Below are 21,719 nucleotides of genomic sequence, written 5' to 3' on the forward strand. Positions count from 1 at the left end.
ACAAATCTTCAAGAAATCCATATCAAACTATTAAATAATTTTGTCATTCACATTGTCAAAAACTATTGTATCAAATCCAAAACAAACATCTTGAGTTCTTAAATAACATTGCCTATTGAAAATCATCATCATCGTAACAAATCGAGCTCAAATACCCAGCTATGACCACTGGCAGGAATCACACCGACGCAATATCGCTGAGCGGCTCCATAGTCGAAAGAGGAACAACGTCACGGATTTTGGTGACCTTCTCGCAGTAGTTCTTTCCACGACCCAGCAAGCAGTTAACTTCACTAGGGTGAACCCAGTGGAGAGTCAACATGGTCAAAAACATCAACAGCGCATCAAAGATATAGATGAAAGCTTCATGCACCATCAGGTATCCCTCATATCCTTGGACGTATTCAGCAACACGGATCGCCGATCGAACCAGGATAAAAGCGCTGCAGATATAGAGCGCCATAAGATGACGGTGCCAAATGGGATCCAGCTGCATAGAACGGGTTGTCGGCTTCTTAGCGATGCGAGTTTGGAAGACAATGGCGGTGATGGTGAAAATGCCGAAGAAGATAATTTGAACAATAAGACCACCAACAATGACGTCTTCACCAAGAGAAGGGCTGGAGGATGAGACCATAAGACCCGCGCCTAAGGGAATTTATTGGATTAGTCTTCATTCGTCTTCATTCAGACAAACAGTATAGCAAAATATAGAGCACTCACCAGAAGCCTGCATCAGGAAAGAAAGAACATCACCACAGACAAAGATTGCGGTCAGCCACTTGAACTTGATAACCGCCAACTTCTCCGCCTCGACCATAAGGATGATACGGCCAAGTGTCATATAAATACTCGCTGCCAGGAAGGCAGGGGCAATCAAAATCAATGTACTCTGAATGACATATGGGCCTTCGGTGAAATCCGGTGCCTGAATACCCGACAGTAGACGGCCGACATATCCGATGGTTTCAACTAAAGCAGAAGCAACTATTAGCTATTGACAACTCAAAAGATAGAGATTGAGGGTTGATCTTACGAATTCCTCCAATTAGGAAAGGGATCATAAACCATGTTCGCGTCCGAATAAGTTGGTAGAAATGCATCAACGCGCTTAATCCAAATAGCACGACGAAGATGCAGGCCGCTGCCTCGGAGGGATTGTAGTAGTAGTAGACCCAATTCATATTGATGGATGTCAATATTTTCTTTCGTTGTTTTGTGGTCTCCCCCCTTTTGAATTAAAAAATGAATCGACTGGAGATGTTTTCACCGGTATAGTCTTGGGTGATATGGTAATGAAAGTGGACTTGAAGATAACTTGAATTGAGAAATTCTTCGTCTGTATCCTGAGGCGACACAAGGTTAAATATATAAGAAAAATTAGCGGCGGTCAATAAACAATTATATATGGATTATCTTGCCGCCTGGATGAGGAGTACATTTATGCATACTTTTTTTTGTTGATCCTCGTTCTCGTTATTTAATCCACAATAGGAAGGGTCCAAGTGGATCTTAGTTTCAACCTTGGAACCGTTACCATGTTATAGGCTTGTTAGATTATAGCACTCGCTAGTAATTGCCATGGACCCATAACCCTGACGGCCTTAGCGTGCCCCAGCCTCCCGTAATCGTAATAATTGCTAACCTAGGTGAACCCTACGTGAACGAACGAAAAACACAACTTAAAACATTGAATAAAAGGGATAAATCTAACCCGTCCACAAAGAATATCTCCTTCAACTGAATGAAGTCGTTCTATTAATACGTAGACGCGTGTTTGTATCTTGTTGTTGTTTTGCTTGATTGGAAAACTTTATCGTTGCCTACGCAGATCAAATCTACACCATTTTCACTAGGAGGGCGCTTCGAATGTTGAGGGTGGTACACATGTATGAAACAGAGTCCATCTGGAGCTATTTTTGTATAAAACATGCCAGCTAGCCGTTGAATGAGATTTTTTCATCACTTTCTTTATATTTGCCCCCTGTTCAAACTACGGCTAGATTGCCACCCAACAGTCCTTTCTCTCGTTTTATCATTATCTTTCTCTTCGCTCTTTACAATTTGCAATGGCTTCCGATTCCTCTGATTCTTCCGATTCTTCATTCGCTCTTTATAATTATAACCCTTCCACTGGAGCGGCAGTTGCATTTGCTATTTTCTTCGCTGTGGCTATTGCTGGTCATGTCTGGCAGATATGGCGCAACAAAAGCTGGTTTTTCATTCCTTTTATCATCGGTGGACTATGTAAGTGTTCCTCTGGCAACTCAGGCTATTCTTGTGAGACTGTGAATGCTAAATATAGAATTTCTGATTTGAAGTTGAAATCTTCGGATATGCCGCGAGATACGATAGTGCAAAACAATCCCCGAACTGGACGACTATGCCCTATGTTGCCCAGGAACTCTTCCTTCTATTAGCTCCATCCTTGTTTGCAGCATCGATCTATATGATTCTTGGACGAATCATTCGACTTCTAAACGGCGGGTCGAATTCGCTTGTGAGACCCTCGTGGCTTACCAAAATCTTTGTCACGGGCGATGTGGTTTCATTTTTGATGCAATGTGGTGGTATGTTTCTAATTCCTTTCTCCATTGCACCATGATGAAAAAATATTCAACTCACTACTTTTAAGGTGGTGGTATGCTTTCTAGTTCGAAGACAGCATCCGGCCAGAAGCTTGGACAAGATGTGATCGTCGCGGGTCTTATCGTGCAGATCATTTCGTTCGGCTTTTTCATCGTCGTCTCTGCCGTTTTCCATCGTCGTATGCTTGCAACTCCTATGCACCGCATGATTCAGACTACTATTCCATGGACCCGATACATGAAGGTGCTCTACTGCGGGAGTGCCTTGATCATGATCCGGTCTATCTATCGAGTGGCTGAATATGTGCAAGGAAGCAACGGGTACCTGCAGAGCAAAGAAGCATTTGTTTATATCTTCGACGCAAGTCTGATGTTGATATGCTGTATCTTGTTCCTTGTGTTCCATCCCAGCAAGATTTTGAAGAAGGGGGCTATTAACCAGAATGACATGGAGATGAATGGCAATTGATAGTCCAATTCAACTCAGATCGAGCTCTTTCGAAGCTTGAATATTCAAACTCGGACTAAAACTCCCTTCATTATCTGATTCAGGCCGTGAACCAAGCTGGAATGTTTCCCTAAAACTATTCAAACATTTGAAACGCCGCCGGCTCCAACAATTCCGGTTGTAAGGTTCTTCAATCAAACATTTGTTATATAAACCTGGAATTAGCCCATCATGACCACGAATTTGCGCTTTAGATCAATCTATTCCAAATTCTTAAATCACGATGCAAAACGCAATTAAATCAGCTGAAGAAAATCGGGATCTACGTTTCTCTAATGAGATTGAAGCGCGAGTAGAAGCCTCAGCCTCAAGGATCTTCTCAATATACCATGCAACCTTAAATTCAAACCCAAAATAGTAAGCTAATTGGCCAACCACATGTCCAGGAGCTCAACGAACATGCTCCGAGTCTCATTGTAAAATTTGAGGACATAAAAGAACACTTCTTCAATGCGGTGGATGTAGAATAACATTTAGTTCTAGTACTAGTAATGCTACGACTCGGAGGTCTTCTGCTTCAAGTTAAATCAGAACCTCCATAATAGTGACAGTATCCAAAATCAATACTTACTGTAATGTACTAGTAATTCGATATCCACATATGTGGTGGTGCGAGTTGACCCACTATGATCCACCTGGGCATATCTACAGTGGCGTTGTGTCTGTATTAAGCGAATATCACGAATACGGGCACGCTAGTGAAATCGGAAGAAAATATTAATTGATCTGATTTGAATGACTTCGACCGTACTCGTTATTTTCTCTGCATTCGGGTAACTGGACCTCTAAAATTACCCACATGCAGGCGAAGACAGGTTTTTTCCCAATCCATTCAAACAACTATTCTCGGCTGCGCTAAACCAAACCCAGGTTCGGTTCGATGTAAATGCCTGTGGATTCAAAGCTATTTGATGAGAATAAAAATAAAAGCACGAAGGTCGGAAATTATGGTCAAACAGGCATACGTGCATCCAACCATTGAGCTTGAAAGGATTTTCTCTTGATCCACACCTGGGCAATGCTTGTCCAGAGCTTACGTGAATCAGGTTTTCTAAAAGACCATTTGGTTAATCTAGACTTACTGGACAGGGTACACAAGCGCGTTTCATATCTGGATAACACGCACTCTGACTCGGTCTCTCCGGTGAATTCCATAGAAACAAAATAAAAATAGTAAGAGAGAAATTTGATACGGGTCCATTGCCAGGGCCAATTGTATAAGTCCTAGAGATGAGCCCTAAGTGACCTCTAAGGCAAGTACCTATCCATTCAACACATTCTTTCCTCGTTCTTCCAAGGTTCTTCTTTGAAAACTGAAATTTTATCTTTGGGCCGGCAAAATACTTCTACCTCAGGCTATAATATTCTCCCCTATCACATTTGAACAGCAAACATGGTCAGCAACACAGCTATCATTGTTATCGTGCTTGTCGCCTCACTCGGCTCTGTCTCGCTAGCAGCAGCTCTATTTGGCACCTTCATTGATAATGAAGGAGAGTCTCATCGAGATCCACCAATGGCCCAGCGTCAATATATGCGAGAAGTCAGGATGAGAACTCTAGAACAACTGGAGGCGGAATCTAGAACTAGATACCCAAAGATGTCAAAGTAAGTTTTGTTTTGCGCAATTTCTTCAAGTTATCAACAATCAAATTCTTATCAACGATTTAACAGACCACACCCACCGGTGAATGACCCCCAGAGTCAGCGAAATACTATGAGCGAATATATGGATGACAGCATTCAGGCTTAATAATTTGGGTAAGTGATTATAGAAAAGATGAAAAGGATATTAATAACTAGAAGCTATTGCCAAAGCTATGTGGAGGATAAGCTAACCCTATAACCTGTTAATAGCTTCGATCAACCCATTTTGAACAGCTAAATAAAATAAGGTGGTGTCGATTCAAAACTTGTGTGCATCATCATAATTGAGACTCGGAGTTGGTGCTGTGGCGATCTATAAATGAGCTGTTCGATTTGTAACATTCAGAATGTTTGAAAGGTGTATGTTTAAAGGAATGAATTTCAAAAAAATCATAATCACTTTTGAGATCCTTGAATTTTTACTGGCAGTTCCACCTCTACCCGTGGACTTAGATTCACCATTTTCTTTTCGAAAACCTTGGAATACTATTGGTCATCAAGAGCTTGTGCCCGCCACATTGATAGCAAATATGAAAATGCTACACCGTGACTTAACTATACAGTAAGGAGCTACTTCAAATGTTCGGATAAAACCGTGAGAGTCCTGGAGGGGCTTCAAACTTGAATCTAATAGTCAGTCGAAGGGAATTTTCTCGACACCAACTTGAAGACCTGGGAGGGCCACTTTCAATACTACTATAACTAGTAGTGGATGCAGCGGAGATACATCGTCGTTTCTGGAGTACTAGTAGCAGTAAGCTCTTGGAGACCATTGGAATCCACCACTCGGATATATCATGATTTGAACGGATATAGCTAATAATGACAGGGTTGGAAGGCCTGCCAATAAGTGAATCGTGCTCAGGCCACGGGGATACCAAATTAGCAAGTATTGTTATCGGCACTTCTCTCGGTTGATGTTTGAAGTATGTCGCAGATTGAGGCCTCGAGTTAGATTGTTTCTTGCGATCTAAGTGGTTGGAATTACTGGCTAATGTCTGGAGACTTTGGACAGGCTCGGTTACAGCCAGACATCTAGATTCATATTATTCAATAATATGCCTGCGAGGATCAGATCAAAACCTGTCCTATTGGAGGTAAAACACGGGTACGGCGGCTAAGATGGGAGGACTTAAGGGTTTTTGGTGATTTCACTGCGGAATAGCGCAACCGTATTCGTGATTTTCTCCTTATGTAGATCACAGTGGATCAACCTTGGAACTCGCCAACGTTACTTGTTCACGGGTGGCGTCATTTTATTCTCTTCAGGCTACTTTATTTTTCCGGAGAGTAGTATTTTTAAAATGATGATCGACGTCATTTCATAGTATGTACTTGAGTTACCCTGTTCTCCATTTATATCTGTTCGACGCATTACCTTCAGTACTACTCAACAATCAAGCAAGCTTTTAAACTGTGCCGCATGGTATTGAACAATGGCCAAAAGTCTATGTGTATTGGCATTGGGTGCTGCTGTTGCTCAAGCCCAGCTTTGGGGACAAACTATTGAGACATCCTACGGGCCCGTGGAAGGTTTTCAATACTTCAATGAATCAACTCTCAAGGAATACTTCCCAAACACCTCACATTCCAATGTGGCTGCCTTTCTAGGTATTCCATTTGCTGCCGACACTGGCTTCCAGAACCGCTGGAAAGCACCACAACCACGCCAGCCCTGGAAAGAGACTCTCAATGCGACCGAATTCGGATATGCTTGCCCCAGCAAATACCGCACCAAAATCAGCGAAGATTGCCTGAATCTGAACATCTGGACCAACGCACAGAATGCAGATGCGAAGCTTCCGGTAATGGTTTGGAGCCAAGGCTCTGATGCAACAAGTGATGACAGTTCGTGGTATGGTGGTGGAATGGCCTTGAAAGACGTGATTGTGATTACGTTCAATCGACGTGATGATGCGTTCGGGTATCTTGCGCATCCTGAACTCAATAGAGAAGGATTCATGACTACTGGCCATGAAACCTCTGGCAACTATGGAATCCTTGACCAGCTTGAAGTCTTGAAGTGGGTGCAGAGCAATATCGCCAAATTCGGTGGAGATCCTGATCGTGTGACTCTTGCGGGCCAGTCATTTGGATCCTCTCAGGTTTATCATGCTGTCAATAGCCCATTGTTTACTGGGTATTTCCACGGAGCAATTGCTGAGTCTGGTATCCGGTATCCATATGATACCCTCTTAGCTGGCATCGCAACATCATATACAAATATGTCTGCCGCCCTTGAGCATGGTACTAATTACACGGCTTTCCATAATGTCTCTACTATCCATGAACTGCGGTCTCTATCAATGGAAGACCTGCTGATTGGGTCTCAGGATAGCGTGGATGGCGAATGGATTTGGTGGGTAACTGCACTCAGCACTGGGTACCCATTGATCTTCAAACCAGTACTGGACGATTATGTCCTTCCTATGAAGTATATTGAGTCTCTTATTCACGGTCCAGCCAACGATGTGCCGATCATTACAGGCAATAACAAAGATGAATCTGGCGCGTCACCTATGACCGACTACACCGTTGCTGAGTATGAGTATTATTGCTCTCTCAAGTACGGCAATCTCTCTAGCCGCTATTTCAATCTCTACCCCGATTTCAACAGCTCGCATATCAAGAGCAAGGTCATTGCCGACCAGGCCTGGAATGCTGCCGCTCGTGACACCTCATTGATTGGCTCTTGGGCCTATGCAACTGAGTGGTATAAATCCGCTATTTCGCCGATCTTCACATATTACTGGACACACGCACCTCCTGGTCAGAACCAAGGTGCATATCACGAATCGGAGATCATGTATGCTCTCAGATCGCTTTACGCGAACGCCGACCTGCTTCCTTTTACCGAGTGGGACTTTGAAATTCAAGAGAAAATGTCGTCATATTGGGCGAACTTTGCCAAAACTTTGAACCCAAATTACGGGGGATCTTTTACTGGTAAGGGTTCATTGCCACACTGGAGCCCAAACAATGCTAGTGGCACACAAATTGTCATGGAGCTTGGAAACCACTTCGGGAATGTGCCTATTGCGAAACCTGCGCAGGTGAACCTTATCATGGATTATTTCCATCAACAGATACCTTACTAGATGACAAAGATTTGTTTAGAAACTTTGAATACAGTTGAGCAGTCTCATCAATACACAATTTTTGTTTACACAATTGAAATATTAAATATTGCCTCCATATAACATTTGAACGTTGGAAAACTTGAACCAGGGGAGAAACTGAGCTTTGAATTAAGCCAGTCTTTCTATTTCTGTAAACAAAGGCAGGAACTCAAAGAAAAAAGAGCTTTGGAGAATAGATAGTAAATAACTATGTCGCTCACATCAATATTCATCTAAATAATCATTTATGCATATTTCGAAACAAGAGCCTTCAATTCCTCATTGCTCAGCTTTCCAACTCCCAACAACTCATTCGACAGGTTCTCAGCGGGGAACAAACTGCCAAAGCCTTCGCCAAAGATGGCACGCTTGAGGAATCCAAAAACAAAGGTGTGAACATTGGGCTCGGGTTTCTGCAGCTCAGCAAATGCCTCCTTCTCCAAATCGGCCGTGGAGACATTCTGGCCGTTAGAAACCTGCTTGCCTGCAAGCTGAAGCAAGTCCTTCTGGCTCAACTCAGCTTCACGGACAAACACGGTCTTGTTCTTAGTGGCATCCAAGTTCTTCAAGACACCAACGACCGCCTTTCCAATACCAGGCAAGGTGGTCACGCTGATCTTTCGTTCTCCGGCATCGTAAAGGACGGGCTCGGGGCTAGAAAGATCAATCAAAAACTTCACCATTAAGCCCCAGTCCAAGAATGGGCCGGTCACAATGGATGTATAGCTTGTAGTGGATGATGAGGCGACAATCTCCTTCAACTGCTTTTGGACGGCGACCTTATCGGCGAAGACGGGCAAAGCGGCGGCATTGGGGTTGGTGGTATCTGAACCGAATTCGGCTGGGATGATGCGCTTCACGTTGGCGGCGACGGCAGCCTTGATGAGGTTGGTGTGAGGCTCCAGGCCAACAGCACCGAGAGTGATGACCAGTGCTTCTTGGTTGGCAAGAGCTTTCTCGAGGGAATCGACAGATTGATAGTCAACTTCGGCGACCTTGACCTTGGAATCGAATGAGTTGTTGGAGGATCTGGTCAAGACAGTGATCTCGAATCCGGCAGTGGTGAGCGCTGCGAGAACGGCAGGACCGAGGTTACCGGTGGCCTATACATGTGTTTTCATCAGCAACTAGAACCTTGGAACCATCAATCAATTGCTCGCCTGCCAGGTGCACACTGGCAGGTGACGCAGGGCTGCCTCAGCCCTGCCCAGGTAAAACTTGAGCTTGAAATGAACATACACCGGCCAGAGCAACTTTGAGAGACATGACGATAGTAGATTTAACAGAAGGACTCGGAGGACTGAAAATTCGAATTTTGTTAATTCATCAGGAACTTAGCTTGCCTATTCAATTTATTTATAGTGCTACTACAAGTAATATCCATGCAGATTCTTTTCTCTTGATTACTACGTACATCCAGAGCCTGAGATACTTAGATGTAAGCTGACAAACATTCATAATTTGAACATTGAATGACGATGCTATACCTAAGCATGAATTGGTCAGACGGCGGAAATGTTGCGCGCGGATTTAGGGCAGTCGGAATAGCCGCTTTAGGAAATGATTCCGGGTTTAATTACCAATTGGGGGTCGGTGAATCAGCTTTCCTAATTGATCTTGATAATTCCGAACTAAGAGCCCTGGATTATTGAGCAAAATCGCCACTACATCATGATGGAAACTTGAAGCCATAATAGAAAGACTAACACTGGAGGCCGGAACAATTGCCTCATTAGCCGGGACAATCAAAATCCAATTCAAATGTTGGCGTAGATTTTTATTTAATAAATCAAATTACTCCTTGTGACTATTCTGCAAATAGCAAAAACCACCTGGGCAGTAGCATGATCAATTGATCTTTCTCACAAGGTCTTATGAGGAAGTTGCCCATCCCGAATCGGATATTCCGCGAGCAACTTTGTCACTTTCCATAAAGCCCGGGTCATCAAACCCGTGAATCTCCAAGAGACTTCGGTATATATCCCGGGCATAGGGTTTCAAACGATTCTCAAGCGGAGCCTTATGGCGGATGGGTGGATTAACGCGATAAAAATGCATGCTGCCCGAGTGGTCGCGTTCTCCAATAATCAGCGGGCCATTCCTTGGATATCTAGCTCTGCTGCTCCACTTGGCGTTTTCCCACTCTCCAATTTTGATATGCAACGAACCAAGTGAAATGTTGTCGGGAGTGGATTCGAAAAAGCGCACAAGTCGCTTGCAGGCATTATCATCCATTTTATTGACTCCGAGGACACCAAGATCTGGCTTTCGAGAGGATATTACACTTGAGATATTGATTTCCAGGTGTTTGAGATGTTTGAGTCCGCGGATATAGGTCATAGTCTCAAAGGGCTAGGAGATATAGGATATTTTAGTTAGCGATAAGATCGATAATGCATAAGGGAAAGAAGTCTTACACACCCATTCTTGGTCAGTCCAGTCAAGGTCAAGGCCCAGAGTCTGAAGATTAGGGAACCGATCTGGTAAATTTTCTGGATTTTCAATGCTTGAAGGTAATGGACCCTCATTCGGAGTTTGGTGTCCGCGACGCACACTCCGGAACCGTAAGTGCTTCAATGACTCGCGGTGGACTTTTGAAAGAGTGTCAAGAATCGATGGCGGAACAAAATAGCCAGAAAAGCTCTCAAGAAGAGGCATAGACTCGATAAGTCGACGCACTTGGGTTGCTCGCTTCCAGTAAAGGGGCGGGAGATCCAGCTTTCCGTCAAATTCCCACCAATATCTCAGCTTGGGGTAAGATTCGGAAAGGGAAACTTCAAATGATTTAAGTCTTGTGAGCCGATTTGCGAGACTGGGAACCAATTCACCCCACTCGCCATTCACCAAAGATAAGGTTTCAAGTGTTTCCCACTGAAGAAATTTTGCCCATAAAAGGCTTTGGGTAGGATCAAGGTACATATTGGAAAGATATAGATGCTTCAGTCTTGGCAAGAAATCACCTTCCTGCAGTGTTATCATACCTCGTGCAGGGGGCCACGAGTCATATGCTCTTTGGATGAGCTTCAATGTCTTCAAATTACGACTGGCGCATATGATGTCCTTCAGACGAGCTTGATAGCTGACATTAGTAGGAGGCTTGGATACTGAATCAAGCATTGCGTAATCCCACTCTGATGTCAGGGATTGCAGGCACTGAAGATAAGGAATGGACCGCTCAATTGGGTGGTGAGGTCGCCTCCGCTGCGCCAAACACACATTCATGCCAATGATATGCACAGAGACATGAGGATAAAGCTGGTTGATCTTCAACAGAGCAAACCCAGGTATGTATCTATAGTGCCGCCAGCTAAGAGAAAATTTCGTGCCTGTTAGCGAAATTGTGCCCTTTCTCTTTTGTAGATATTATTAGGCCAGGGATGTCATGAAACAAACTAACTGAAATTCTTGGAGATTAGTGGCAGACTCAATCACTTTCAATAAATTCTTCTTTTCCCAGTCCCCAACACCGCATTGCCAGTCGACGCCTGACACCACAATGACTTTGACATGCTGCCACGGTATCGTGTTTAAATCCTCCAAACGCCATTTTTTACCAAAGTGGTAAACTCTCAGATGCAAAGCTCGGAATAATATAGACGCTGCAATCTCATGTAGCCTGCGATTGGTTAAAGCCGACGATTTCAATGAGCCATGATCGGTCCAGTAAAGCTTTTATGAAGTAAGCGACTACATTATTTTCTCCAAGGGTCTGCATTGGTATTTACTTACCAACAAGAAAATTTGACGCCATATTTCTGTTGGTAGCACTCTAATCCTCTCCGGTAGCGGTGACGACATTTTGGTAGTGTATCCCCGCGTTCTATGTACTGAGGAAAGCGTGCGTGAAGTTGGTACTGGTCAATGGCTGTAAGAGAATCTTGGACAATTAAGAAGTGACCTGAAAAGGCTGAAAGCCGCCATTTATTTCCTACAACATAAAACCACGTGGGAAACTCATGCTGTGTGTTCTTCAATGGGCTTGATTTGGGCAAATTGTGGTGAGTCACTGGTCACAGAGTGCAACTTGAATTCGAAGGTACCCAAGACATCCAGAGCTGCCCTTCTGTCAACATTTGAATAGCTTTTTCCCTCTCTCTCTCTTGCTCTTCCTCCAGGGCTTTCTGACCTACTAGCATGTATGATGTGGTAGTACTAAAGAGGAGTGACCAGTGTCTTCTGGGCGGTGTGGGGGGAGTTCTCATGATTCCCTAGAGATTCCTACCCAGGTCAACTGCCCAGGTGGTACCTCCTCTTACCGAATCTTACGGAAATATCCATTGGACGCTAGTACGGAATCTTGGAATATGTAGGTACGGATACACAACACGGAATTGGATCTAATATTCTTAGCGTATTATGCGAAGCTTCCAAGGCTCGGACCTTGACCCCGTCTTATATCTAACCGTTTGGCACCAGTAGCGAGGTGAACGAGCTAGGTAAACAACTAACGTTAAGCTTCCAAGGTTCAAATCTTGGCAAAGCTTGGGAATCACCTGGGCAGACAGATTATACGCCAATATGCCAGTTGACATAACCCATAACCGAGGTCAAAGTTACGGAAAGATTGATTAGACACTAGTACGGAATACACACTGGTGACTGGCAGCACGGGGATCTAATCCACTTCCAAGGTTGACCATGGATTTTCTTGGCGTATTATATAAAGCTTCCAAGGTCAATACTCATCTGAGCAGATTTAACCGATTCGGAGAAATTCATAGATACTAAGTCTCATCAATACCCTCATTACTCCCTGCCCAGGTGGACATCTAACTCCCGTCCCGTTAATGTCAATCTTACGGAAAGATTGATAGGAATTCGGGCCGAGAAGCTAGTATGTACCTGGACCCTGCACGCTAGTCTGTATTATTAGGATCGAAATTTCCCATGGGTACAATCAATAAGGAAATGAGGGTCCACGGGAAAAGCTTTGGAAGATTTGAACACACCTTTCGCAGTAATTTACCTTTTGTATTCGAAGCAGTGGATGCTGAAGTCTCATCCAATCCCGCCCTATCTTTGTGGTGCTCTGAAACCCAAGACAACTCAAGTGCTCATTAATAAATTTGGACAGCTTCCTTCCTAATTCTGTGATCTATTGTGACAAATATTCTCATAATGCAGTACAAGGCACTTCCCATGGTCTTTGCCACCGTGGCATTAGCAGCGAGCTCAGACGTTACCGCGATTGATCCCGCTCTTGAATCTCTTGTGACATTGCCTATATGGGTTGAGGAAGCAATCTCAACCGCCGAGCCAACCGCGTGGGCCTCGTCCTTCAGATACGACAGCGCCTTTGCCCTGTCCGTTGAGCTTGCGGAGATGGCTGGTACCATGCCGGCTTGGTACAACAATCTTCCAGCGAGCGTACTGGAATTTTTGTCCACGCGAGACGCGGCAATTGAGTCCTACGGAGCTACTGCCACTCAAAATGATGCGTTCACCACCTCGGGCTCTACCGCTACAGCCACAGCAACTGGCTCCTCGAACGCCGACACGACCTCAGTTTCTACAGGTGGAGCCCCTGCTGCCACGGGTGCTCTTTATGTGGGACTTGCCGGTGCAGCCGGAATCCTGGGTCTTTCTCATGCCCTGTGAGGAGCAGTTTATGGATTGATGCTGGTCTTTGATATTCCGGCCATGGGATTGTATATTAAATAGGAATGGTCATAGTGAATCTTCTCTTTTCATGCGACCAATCTTACTGGATGCCTTTTCAAATTTTTGTTGAAGTCTGTTGGTTGCTCAAAATATCGCAAGAATGTTTGGAAATAAATTTGCCGGGGACATTCGCGACATAGTCTAATTCCCGGCTGCACGGCCTCGGGGGGTCCGTGACGGCTGAGTCATCCATACTAGACTTGACACGTGATTGCCCGTTCTAGCCTAGACCATCTTCCCAAGGTTATCTTTTGAGACGTGACGATTGTCCGAATATCTACAAGTACAACCACCTTACATTCCAATCCCACGCCGCTGCTCGTTTACAAACAAGAACCCGGCAAAAAGTCTCATCAAGATGGCGTCATCAACCGTGAACATCTTGCTTTCCTCTTTTCCCGGCCTGTCGCTGCCCTCCACTCTCTCATTCTCGTTACCACCAACTTCGAGCATCTCCGATCTGACTGATAAAGTCGCATCATACCTGCCAACAACGCTTTCATTACAGTCACTTATTCTCACGACCACAAACAATAAACAAATTCTCCCCTCGACCGAGCCTCTACAATCTCTGATCGTGCGCGATGGCGAATCTACAACCTCATCTCTCCTCCCCATTCGCCTCTCCGTGCCTCTTTGCGGTGGAAAGGGTGGTTTCGGCTCCCAGCTTCGTGCTGCTGGAGGTCGCATGGCCAGCAAGCGCAAGCGCAACCAAGGCGAAAACAACAGTTCCAGTCGCAACCTCGATGGGCGCCGTCTCCGTACCGTGACCGAAGCCAAAGCCTTGGCTGAATATCTCGCCGTGAAGCCAGAGATGGACAAGAAGGAGAAGGAGGAGCGCCGACAACGGTGGCAGGCCGTTGTTGACATGGCAGAGAGACGCCAGGAAGAAATCAAGAATGGCGGCGGAAGAGAAAAGATCGATGGTCAGTGGATGAATGATAAGGAAGAGATGAACGAAAAAGCGCGCGAGGCAGTTCTTCAAGCTATGAAGGATGGTGACTGGACAGATAGTCTTCGTGATGCAATTCTTGGTGGCTCAAGCACAAGTGCCAGTGAAGGCAGCGATCAGATGGATTCTTCTACATCGGATGATGATGAGGCTGATGAGGCCGATGAGAACGAGACCTCTTCAAGTGCGGCCGGCCCATCTGCACCCGCAGCGAAACCTGCTCCTCGTCGGTTTATTGGATTTGATGATGATGATGATGAGTTTATGAGCGACTCAGATGAGGAAGAGGAAGAGGAGGTTAAGGACAAGGGCAAGGCACGAGCTTAAACATGAAAATGGGCTTTTTATCATGGATAATGATGGCGTTTCTTTCTGGTTTTGGGTGATATTGGTACAGCGTTTCCTCTGGCACTACTTACATGGAAAATAGCAAATGTGACTACAAGTTTTTTCTCGAGAGAAGAATCTCAAAGCAAAATTAGTCCTACTAGTAATAATCTATATGCTGCATTCACTTCGATCAAAGATACCACTAGTTGCTAGTAGAGGAAGTTCTTCGCACTGATGCTCGATCTAGAATTAGAACCTCCAAGTCCTAGTCTGATTATGAAAATATTGAGTTGCTTCGCGTTCTGCCTTGCGGAGTCATGTTTTAATTTATTGACATTCGAGATGAAACTATGATCTAATGCTTCGTACTGAAGATCGTGTATTGATAAAATAATGGGATTGAATAGTAGCTAAGATCTGAGCTATGGACGGTTACTTATGCGATCCGAGTCTCCGGACCAGCTGATAAGACTCACCCACCTCCGATTAGCAGTACAGTGTATTCCGATCTCTAAACCAAACTCTTCTTTAACACAAAGTGTACCAGATCACAAAAATGGCACCCATCGATACCCCAATCACAGCCCAAGAGCTGGAGATTCTTTCCACCAAGGCGATTGCAGCCAAGGAAGCAGCTTATTGTCCCTACTCCAAGTTTCGGGTGGGGGCATGCATCCTGACCACGTCGGGCGAGTTTGTGGTCGGTGCCAACGTTGAGAATGCTGCGTACCCTGTTGGTACATGTGCAGAGCGAGTCGCATTTGGCACTGCGGTTGTATGTCCTCTCATTCTTCCCCTACAAGCGTTGCGAGGATCTGTCCTGGTCGAAAACTGACTGTTCTTCTAGGTGGCGGGGCATAAAAGCTTCAAAGCGCTTGCTGTCGCCACAGATATCAAGCCTGCAGCTTCCCCTTGTGGAATGTGTCGGCAATTGTATGTTCCCTCCCTTATTCCTTTGATATTCTGGTATTAATAATGTTAGTATTCGCGAGTTCACCAATGGCTCGTTCCCGGTATACATGTACGACGGCGAGGGATCATATAAAGTTATGACCATGAGCGAGGTATGCCTTCTCTTTCACAAGATTATCGTTGAAAGCCATGCTGACTTCCTTCCAGCTCCTGCCGGACTCATTCGGACCAGGTGATCTCGGGATCTAGGTCATTGGGTGGGTATTCAAATCAACTTGAAGAAGACACATGCATAGAGTAAAGGTAGGATCTAGTATGGAAGAAGGCTTTATATGGCTGAAGCGAGTTTTGGCTTGACCACCAAGTACATAACTTGAACTCGGTCTATTTGAGGCCTGAGTTGTTAAATAAATCTAATTTATACGACCGCTGTTCAGGCACTTGGGCATGATTTGATGTAATCAGTGGTATATTTACAGACACTACGGGTTTCCATAAAACCGCTAGACAGGCCAGCTACAAAATTTAGCAACATAACATGGACATAAGCATTAAGAGAATCACCAAGCACCCCGCAGCCTCTCCATGAGGCCTCCATTGCCACTCTGGACTCGACTGGGACCGTCATCCATGTCCGTGCCGTTCCCAGTCGCAGTTCTCCGTCTCTGCCCAGCAGCACCTTCCAGCCCGGAGGTAGAAGCAGCTGCCTCTCCCTCTAGTCTGCGCCTTAAATCTTCATACCGTTCACGTTCGCCGGCACTGTTCCCACCCGCAGCTCCGCTGCCACTTCGTCTTTCGCGTTCCCCAACTAACCATGCAGGAATTCGGAAACCTGCTGGAGAAGGCGATAGACCCGGAAAGATCTCTGCGCGCCAGGCCATACCCACGATCCAGCCGACAATGGAGGGCAAGAGCATCGCAGGGAACTGGGAGAGGGCGAGCTGAGCAGCAACGAGATATGTTGTGGATTTATCGGACAGGAGAAGGGTTAGGCTGGGTGGCGATGGTTTCGGTGTCGAGGTAGTAGCCGATGTATCATCGTTGGTGTCATCTGCGCTAGCTGGAGTGCTAGTGTCGACGGTAGACGAGGATGACGTCGTACCGATGCGATACCGATACGTATGCGGGATTGTCGCGTAGTACTGAGCAAGTAAGGCAAAGACTGTTGCTGTCGGGCCAGAGGGGAGATAATTTAATGTGTTCAAGGACAGAGGTCGTATGACCAGGGTGAGGAGAACTGGTGGGAGCAGTGTTGTGAAAGGGAGTGTCGTCAAAATGAAGGTCTATCGAAGCATTGAACAGGTTAATCTTGATTCGTAGTAGATTCCATGGGTAAGAACTTACGGCCATTTTGCGCTTGCCCCATGCCCGCTCAATGACACGGAGGTGGTACACCAGCATTGCGGCGAATAAAGCCTCCGTAGAATTGGTGAAGCCTGCTACCTGCCAGACAAGTCCGCGCCAGAACTGCGCATACGGCCAGATGTGTGGAGAGACATGAATGACAGCAAGATGTTTCACATCAAGAATGGAGAGTGCGATGGAAGAGGCAATGGTATAGACAAGTAAGGACTTGGTGAGCGGGGTGTTGGTCAAGCCGGATGTGAGCATGTTGGAGGGGTTGTGGACGGTAACTCTGGGATTATGGATCGAGGATGTTCATTCGGGCGATCGGAAATGCTATGGTGGGTCCAAGAGAGAGGACCGCTTCAGAGCTTCAACTTTGGAAGTTGAATGGATGTGAACTGGTGAGAGTTGAAGCACTTGTGGAAAGTGGTACAAATTCCATAGCAACCTAAGGCCACATAGCAGCTCCGAGTCTGGGGAAGCTCAGCTTGCCGACCCCCAGTTCTAAATATACGGACTTTTGAGCAATGCCACCAAGTACTATGTGGGAGTATTTATGATACTATTCATACTCTCAAATTTAATTGTGTCCAGCACTCGACTTCAAGTTCGATTCAACAAGGATCTAGTAATTAGGAGTATTTCAAGTTTCAAGTTATAGCGCGACTCGGCGACTCGGAAGTACTATCATCAGATGAATCGGGCCCTAGCGATATATATGCATCCGCACTTGAGCAGCTTATTGTCCAAGAGTATCTCAATTGAAATTGATGACAGCACATATGCAACATTTGAAGCCTCTATCTCAGTATGAATCCTTTGACATATTATAGATCATGATATTACCTTCATATATCTGTAAATGTTTAGTGTTGAAGTGCTCATGGATGTCCAGGTGGTAATTATGGTAATATTACCCGCAATTGGCCTCTCCTTAATGCATGCGCGGTATTGAGCATACCAATACCATACATGCGGAGATGATTTTCTGCCAAAAACTTTTTTTTTTCTGATCTGCGCAGCTCTTGTCTTCAGTTTTCTCCAACTCGTGAGGCTCCAAATTTTAGTGAAATTTGGGACTAATTGTACGAGTTTCGACTGTCGCCATGTTCGCAGTACCAGGATGGTCACTTTCTGCGACCCCCAAGCGCGAGAATCAGACCCCCAATCCAGCAAAAGAATCTAAGAACGAGAAGAACAACAAGCGCAAGCGTGGCAATGACAGTATCACCCGTGGCAATGTTGATGAGATGTATCGCAAGCACATCGAGGGTCGTAAGCCCAGGCCCGGTGCGAAGAAGGCAGGAAAGCCGCAGACGAAGGAAAAGCAGGTCGAGAAGGAGACTCCAGTAACTGAAAATGTGACAAAGGAGACTCCTGCACCAGCTGCTCTTGCACCGGCTGCTCAAGAGGATGAAAACGCCCCCAAGAAGAAGCAAAAGAGGAACAGGAAGAACAAGGACCAAAACGGTCAATCCGACCAGGCCCAGGAAGACAAGACCGGCTCGACACCCGCTGCCGCTACTGGCACCTCCGTAGAAGCCATCACTGCCGCACCCCCGACAACCACTGCAACCTTGACACCGCTCCAGCAAGCTATGCGTCAGAAGCTTATTTCCTCCCGCTTCCGCCATTTGAACGAGACACTATACACCACAGATTCGTCGAAAGCCGTTGAGCTCTTCAACGCCAACCCCGAACTCTTCGACGAATACCATGCAGGTTTCGCTCGCCAAGTCAAGGAATCCTGGCCCTCGAACCCGGTCGATGGATATATTCAGTTTGTTCGTCGCCGTGCTGCCGTTCCCATGGCTAGGAGAGGAAGCAAGCCGAACCCCGACAAGCCACTCCCTCTCCCTCGCAGACCTAGTGGGTTGTGTGCTATTGCGGATCTCGGATGTGGTGATGCTGGTCTCGCGCGGGCCTTGACCCCCTCGGCCAAGAAATTGAAGCTTAAGCTTAACAGCTACGATCTTCAAGCCCCCGACCCTCTTATCACCAAGGCCGATATCTCCAAGTTGCCTATTGAAGACGGATCTATGGATGTTACAATCTTCTGTCTAAGTCTGATGGGAACTAACTGGGTTTCCTTTGTGGAAGAGGCCTGGCGAGTTCTACGTGGTGATGGAAAGGGAGAATGCTGGGTTAGTGAGGTTAAGAGCCGGTTCGGCAAAGTGGCCCGCAAAAAGTCGATGATTGGAGCCCAGAAGCCCACTCTTAGCAAGACCCAGCAAAAGAAGCAGAAGAAGAAGGCTGGTGAGGAGGATGATGAGGATGACGCTGATATATTTGCTGAGGATGCTCGTCCTGCCGATAACAACGATGAGACGGATATCACTGCCTTTGTGGAGGTGTTCCGTACCCGTGGATTTGTGCTCAAGCAGGAGTCGGTGGACAAGTCCAACAAGATGTTTGTGAAGATGGAGTTTGTGAAGGCGGGTGGAGCCCCAACCAAGGGCAAGCATGCCTCTTCGGGTGCTGCTCCTGCAGCTGGGAAGAAGCGATTTGTGGATCGCAAGCCCGATGCTGGCAGTGGCATGACTCCTGAGCAAGAAGCCCAGGTGCTCAAGCCTTGTGTATACAAGATTCGGTAGTTCCTTCAAGTTGTTGTTTGAGATACCAAATACAAAAGTCCCTGTCCCTTCTGTCTATATTGAATCTTTCAGACCGGATAAGCCTGGACCACAGGCATTCCTCTCGGTATCCGAGTGCTCTAAAAAGGTGCAGATGTGGGTATAAAATAGTATGCAATAACCCCTCACATGGATAGTAAAAGGATGATCAGCCCGGGCCTCGGTTGTACCGTAACTGCGAAGCCCCGCGTGCAACCGATGCAGCATGACATGTTGATCACCCCTCGGATTCTTAATTTGTTCTGACTTTTCTTTTCATTCTCTCACTTTCTGTTTTCCATATACATTGTTATCGAGTGAATCTCGAGTCTGTTTACTGAAATCAATCCTCCCTTTCTCCGCACCATCTTCCCGTCCCCACCTCTCTACCCCGGACCCATTTACCAATCCACAATGGCGCTCAGCTTGAGAACCAGTCGACATGCTTCGCAATTAGCTCGGGTGAGAATTCCCTGCCATTGAAGTCTGAGTTCAACACAATATCGCCTGGAAACCATATAGCTACTGTTCCACATGGCATCAATTGACCTTGATTAACCCTTAATTCCAGGTGTCGCGCCCGCTCCTCTCGGCCCGACGCTATGCGACCGCCGAGCCGGACCTGAAAACTACCCTGAAGGATGTCATCCCAGCCAAGCGGGAGCTGCTTAAGCAAGTCAAAGCTCAGAGCGATCAAGTGATCGGTGAAGTCACAGTGGGCAATGCAATTGGTGGCATGCGAGGCCTTAAGGCCATGTTGTGGGAGGGTTCCGTACTAGACGCCAACGAGGGTATCCGCTTTCATGGAAAGACGATCAAAGACTGCCAGAAGGAGCTGCCCAAGGGCACCTCAGGAACCGAGATGCTTCCAGAGGCTATGTTCTGGCTGCTTCTCACGGGCCAGGTTCCATCAACCGCCCAAGTGCGCGCGTTCTCCAAGGAGCTCGCCGAGAAGTCCCACCTGCCCCCTCACATTCTCGACTTGGTCAAGTCTTTCCCCAAGTCCATGCACCCCATGACTCAGCTATCCATCGCAGTCGCTGCTCTTAACACCGAGTCTAAGTTTGCTCAAGCTTACGAAAAGGGTCTCAATAAGGCTGAGTACTGGGAGCCTACGTTCGATGACTGCATTTCGCTGCTCGCTAAAATCCCCCGCGTGGCTGCCCTTGTCTTCCGTCCAAATGAGATTGACCTTGTAGGAAACCAGAAGCTAGATGTGGCTCAGGATTGGTCTTATAACTTCGCCGAGCTTCTCGGCAAGGGCGGCCAGGAGAACCAGGACTTCCACGATCTTCTTCGTCTGTACATGGCCCTGCACGGAGATCACGAGGGTGGTAACGTCTCTGCGCATGCCACTCACCTGGTTGGAAGTGCGCTGAGCGACCCTTTCCTTAGCTACAGTGCCGGTCTTCTGGGTCTAGCTGGTCCGCTACATGGTCTCGCTGCTCAGGAAGTTCTGCGCTGGATTTTGGCAATGCAGGATCAAATTGGTACCAAGTTTACTGAGGAAGATGTCCGTACTTACCTGTGGAACACGCTGAAGTCTGGCCGCGTTGTCCCAGGGTATGGACATGGTGTTCTTCGCAAGCCTGATCCTCGTTTCGAAGCCTTGATGGATTTCGCTGATACCCGCCCCGATGTCCTTGCCAACCCGGTGTTCCAACTAGTCAAGAAGAACTCTGAAATCGCACCTGGCGTTCTCACGGAGCATGGAAAGGTGTGTCATATCCCAGAAAGGAGAGTCTGACCAGTTGCTAACATTACTATTACAGACCAAGAACCCTCACCCCAATGTCGATGCTGCTTCTGGTGTTCTGTTCCACCACTATGGCTTCCAGCAACCCCTGTACTACACAGTCACCTTCGGTGTCAGTCGTGCCATCGGACCTCTCGTCCAGCTCATCTGGGATCGTGCCTTGGGCATGCCTATCGAGCGTCCTAAGAGCATCAACCTGCTGGGTCTGCTTAAGAAATAAGTTTGACAGAATATGGGATGAATTCTCATTTGTCTTCTTTCATGATATCTTTTATGCGAGCGAGCTT

At 46.4% G+C, this 21,719-nt stretch overlaps 12 protein-coding genes across 12 annotated transcripts; 8 read left to right on the plus strand and 4 right to left on the minus strand.

Moving 5' to 3' along the window:
- Positions 1–178: 178 nt before the first annotated feature.
- N7483_012946 (RTA1 domain-containing protein) lies at positions 179–1,184 on the minus strand (the record flags this gene model as incomplete). Its single annotated transcript, XM_057096373.1, has 3 exons — positions 179–648; positions 724–972; positions 1,037–1,184. 3 exons carry the CDS (start codon positions 1,182–1,184, stop codon positions 179–181), a joined length of 867 nt encoding a protein of 288 aa, XP_056942344.1.
- An 885-nt stretch (positions 1,185–2,069) lies between these two features.
- Positions 2,070–3,057, plus strand: N7483_012947 (RTA1 domain-containing protein; the record flags this gene model as incomplete). Its single annotated transcript, XM_057096374.1, has 3 exons — positions 2,070–2,247; positions 2,322–2,570; positions 2,636–3,057. The coding sequence occupies 3 exons, from the start codon at positions 2,070–2,072 to the stop codon at positions 3,055–3,057; spliced, it is 849 nt and encodes a 282-aa protein (XP_056942345.1).
- A 1,432-nt stretch (positions 3,058–4,489) lies between these two features.
- N7483_012948 (uncharacterized protein) lies at positions 4,490–4,708 on the plus strand (the record flags this gene model as incomplete). The annotated part of the gene is made up of 1 exon (XM_057096375.1): positions 4,490–4,708. One exon carries the CDS (start codon positions 4,490–4,492, stop codon positions 4,706–4,708), a length of 219 nt encoding a protein of 72 aa, XP_056942346.1.
- Positions 4,709–6,179: 1,471 nt separating this feature from the next.
- Positions 6,180–7,841, plus strand: N7483_012949 (carboxylesterase; the record flags this gene model as incomplete). Its single annotated transcript, XM_057096376.1, has 1 exon — positions 6,180–7,841. The coding sequence occupies one exon, from the start codon at positions 6,180–6,182 to the stop codon at positions 7,839–7,841; it is 1,662 nt and encodes a 553-aa protein (XP_056942347.1).
- A 266-nt stretch (positions 7,842–8,107) lies between these two features.
- On the minus strand, positions 8,108–9,128 carry N7483_012950 (aromatic alcohol reductase; the record flags this gene model as incomplete). Its single annotated transcript, XM_057096377.1, has 2 exons — positions 8,108–8,965; positions 9,102–9,128. 2 exons carry the CDS (start codon positions 9,126–9,128, stop codon positions 8,108–8,110), a joined length of 885 nt encoding a protein of 294 aa, XP_056942348.1.
- A 606-nt stretch (positions 9,129–9,734) lies between these two features.
- N7483_012951 (uncharacterized protein) lies at positions 9,735–10,781 on the minus strand (the record flags this gene model as incomplete). Its single annotated transcript, XM_057096378.1, has 2 exons — positions 9,735–10,214; positions 10,284–10,781. 2 exons carry the CDS (start codon positions 10,779–10,781, stop codon positions 9,735–9,737), a joined length of 978 nt encoding a protein of 325 aa, XP_056942349.1.
- A 2,199-nt stretch (positions 10,782–12,980) lies between these two features.
- Positions 12,981–13,460, plus strand: N7483_012952 (uncharacterized protein; the record flags this gene model as incomplete). The annotated part of the gene is made up of 1 exon (XM_057096379.1): positions 12,981–13,460. One exon carries the CDS (start codon positions 12,981–12,983, stop codon positions 13,458–13,460), a length of 480 nt encoding a protein of 159 aa, XP_056942350.1.
- A 421-nt stretch (positions 13,461–13,881) lies between these two features.
- On the plus strand, positions 13,882–14,802 carry N7483_012953 (telomere maintenance SDE2 family protein; the record flags this gene model as incomplete). Its single annotated transcript, XM_057096380.1, has 1 exon — positions 13,882–14,802. One exon carries the CDS (start codon positions 13,882–13,884, stop codon positions 14,800–14,802), a length of 921 nt encoding a protein of 306 aa, XP_056942351.1.
- A 559-nt stretch (positions 14,803–15,361) lies between these two features.
- N7483_012954 (cytidine deaminase) lies at positions 15,362–15,966 on the plus strand (the record flags this gene model as incomplete). The annotated part of the gene is made up of 4 exons (XM_057096381.1): positions 15,362–15,580; positions 15,653–15,738; positions 15,788–15,869; positions 15,925–15,966. 4 exons carry the CDS (start codon positions 15,362–15,364, stop codon positions 15,964–15,966), a joined length of 429 nt encoding a protein of 142 aa, XP_056942352.1.
- A 311-nt stretch (positions 15,967–16,277) lies between these two features.
- Positions 16,278–17,328, minus strand: dscB (the record flags this gene model as incomplete). Its single annotated transcript, XM_057096382.1, has 2 exons — positions 16,278–17,000; positions 17,062–17,328. 2 exons carry the CDS (start codon positions 17,326–17,328, stop codon positions 16,278–16,280), a joined length of 990 nt encoding a protein of 329 aa, XP_056942353.1.
- An 842-nt stretch (positions 17,329–18,170) lies between these two features.
- N7483_012956 (25S rRNA (adenine645-N1)-methyltransferase) lies at positions 18,171–19,658 on the plus strand (the record flags this gene model as incomplete). The annotated part of the gene is made up of 1 exon (XM_057096383.1): positions 18,171–19,658. The coding sequence occupies one exon, from the start codon at positions 18,171–18,173 to the stop codon at positions 19,656–19,658; it is 1,488 nt and encodes a 495-aa protein (XP_056942354.1).
- Positions 19,659–20,090: 432 nt separating this feature from the next.
- Positions 20,091–21,652, plus strand: mcsA (putative citrate synthase Cit1; the record flags this gene model as incomplete). The annotated part of the gene is made up of 3 exons (XM_057096384.1): positions 20,091–20,138; positions 20,248–21,393; positions 21,449–21,652. 3 exons carry the CDS (start codon positions 20,091–20,093, stop codon positions 21,650–21,652), a joined length of 1,398 nt encoding a protein of 465 aa, XP_056942355.1.
- Positions 21,653–21,719: the final 67 nt, after the last annotated feature.

This window comes from Penicillium malachiteum (genome assembly GCF_028827825.1).
Source record: "Penicillium malachiteum strain IBT 17515 chromosome Unknown utg000005l:1.0-9002435.0:326005.0-9005861.0, whole genome shotgun sequence".
NCBI lineage: Eukaryota > Fungi > Ascomycota > Eurotiomycetes > Eurotiales > Aspergillaceae > Penicillium > Penicillium malachiteum.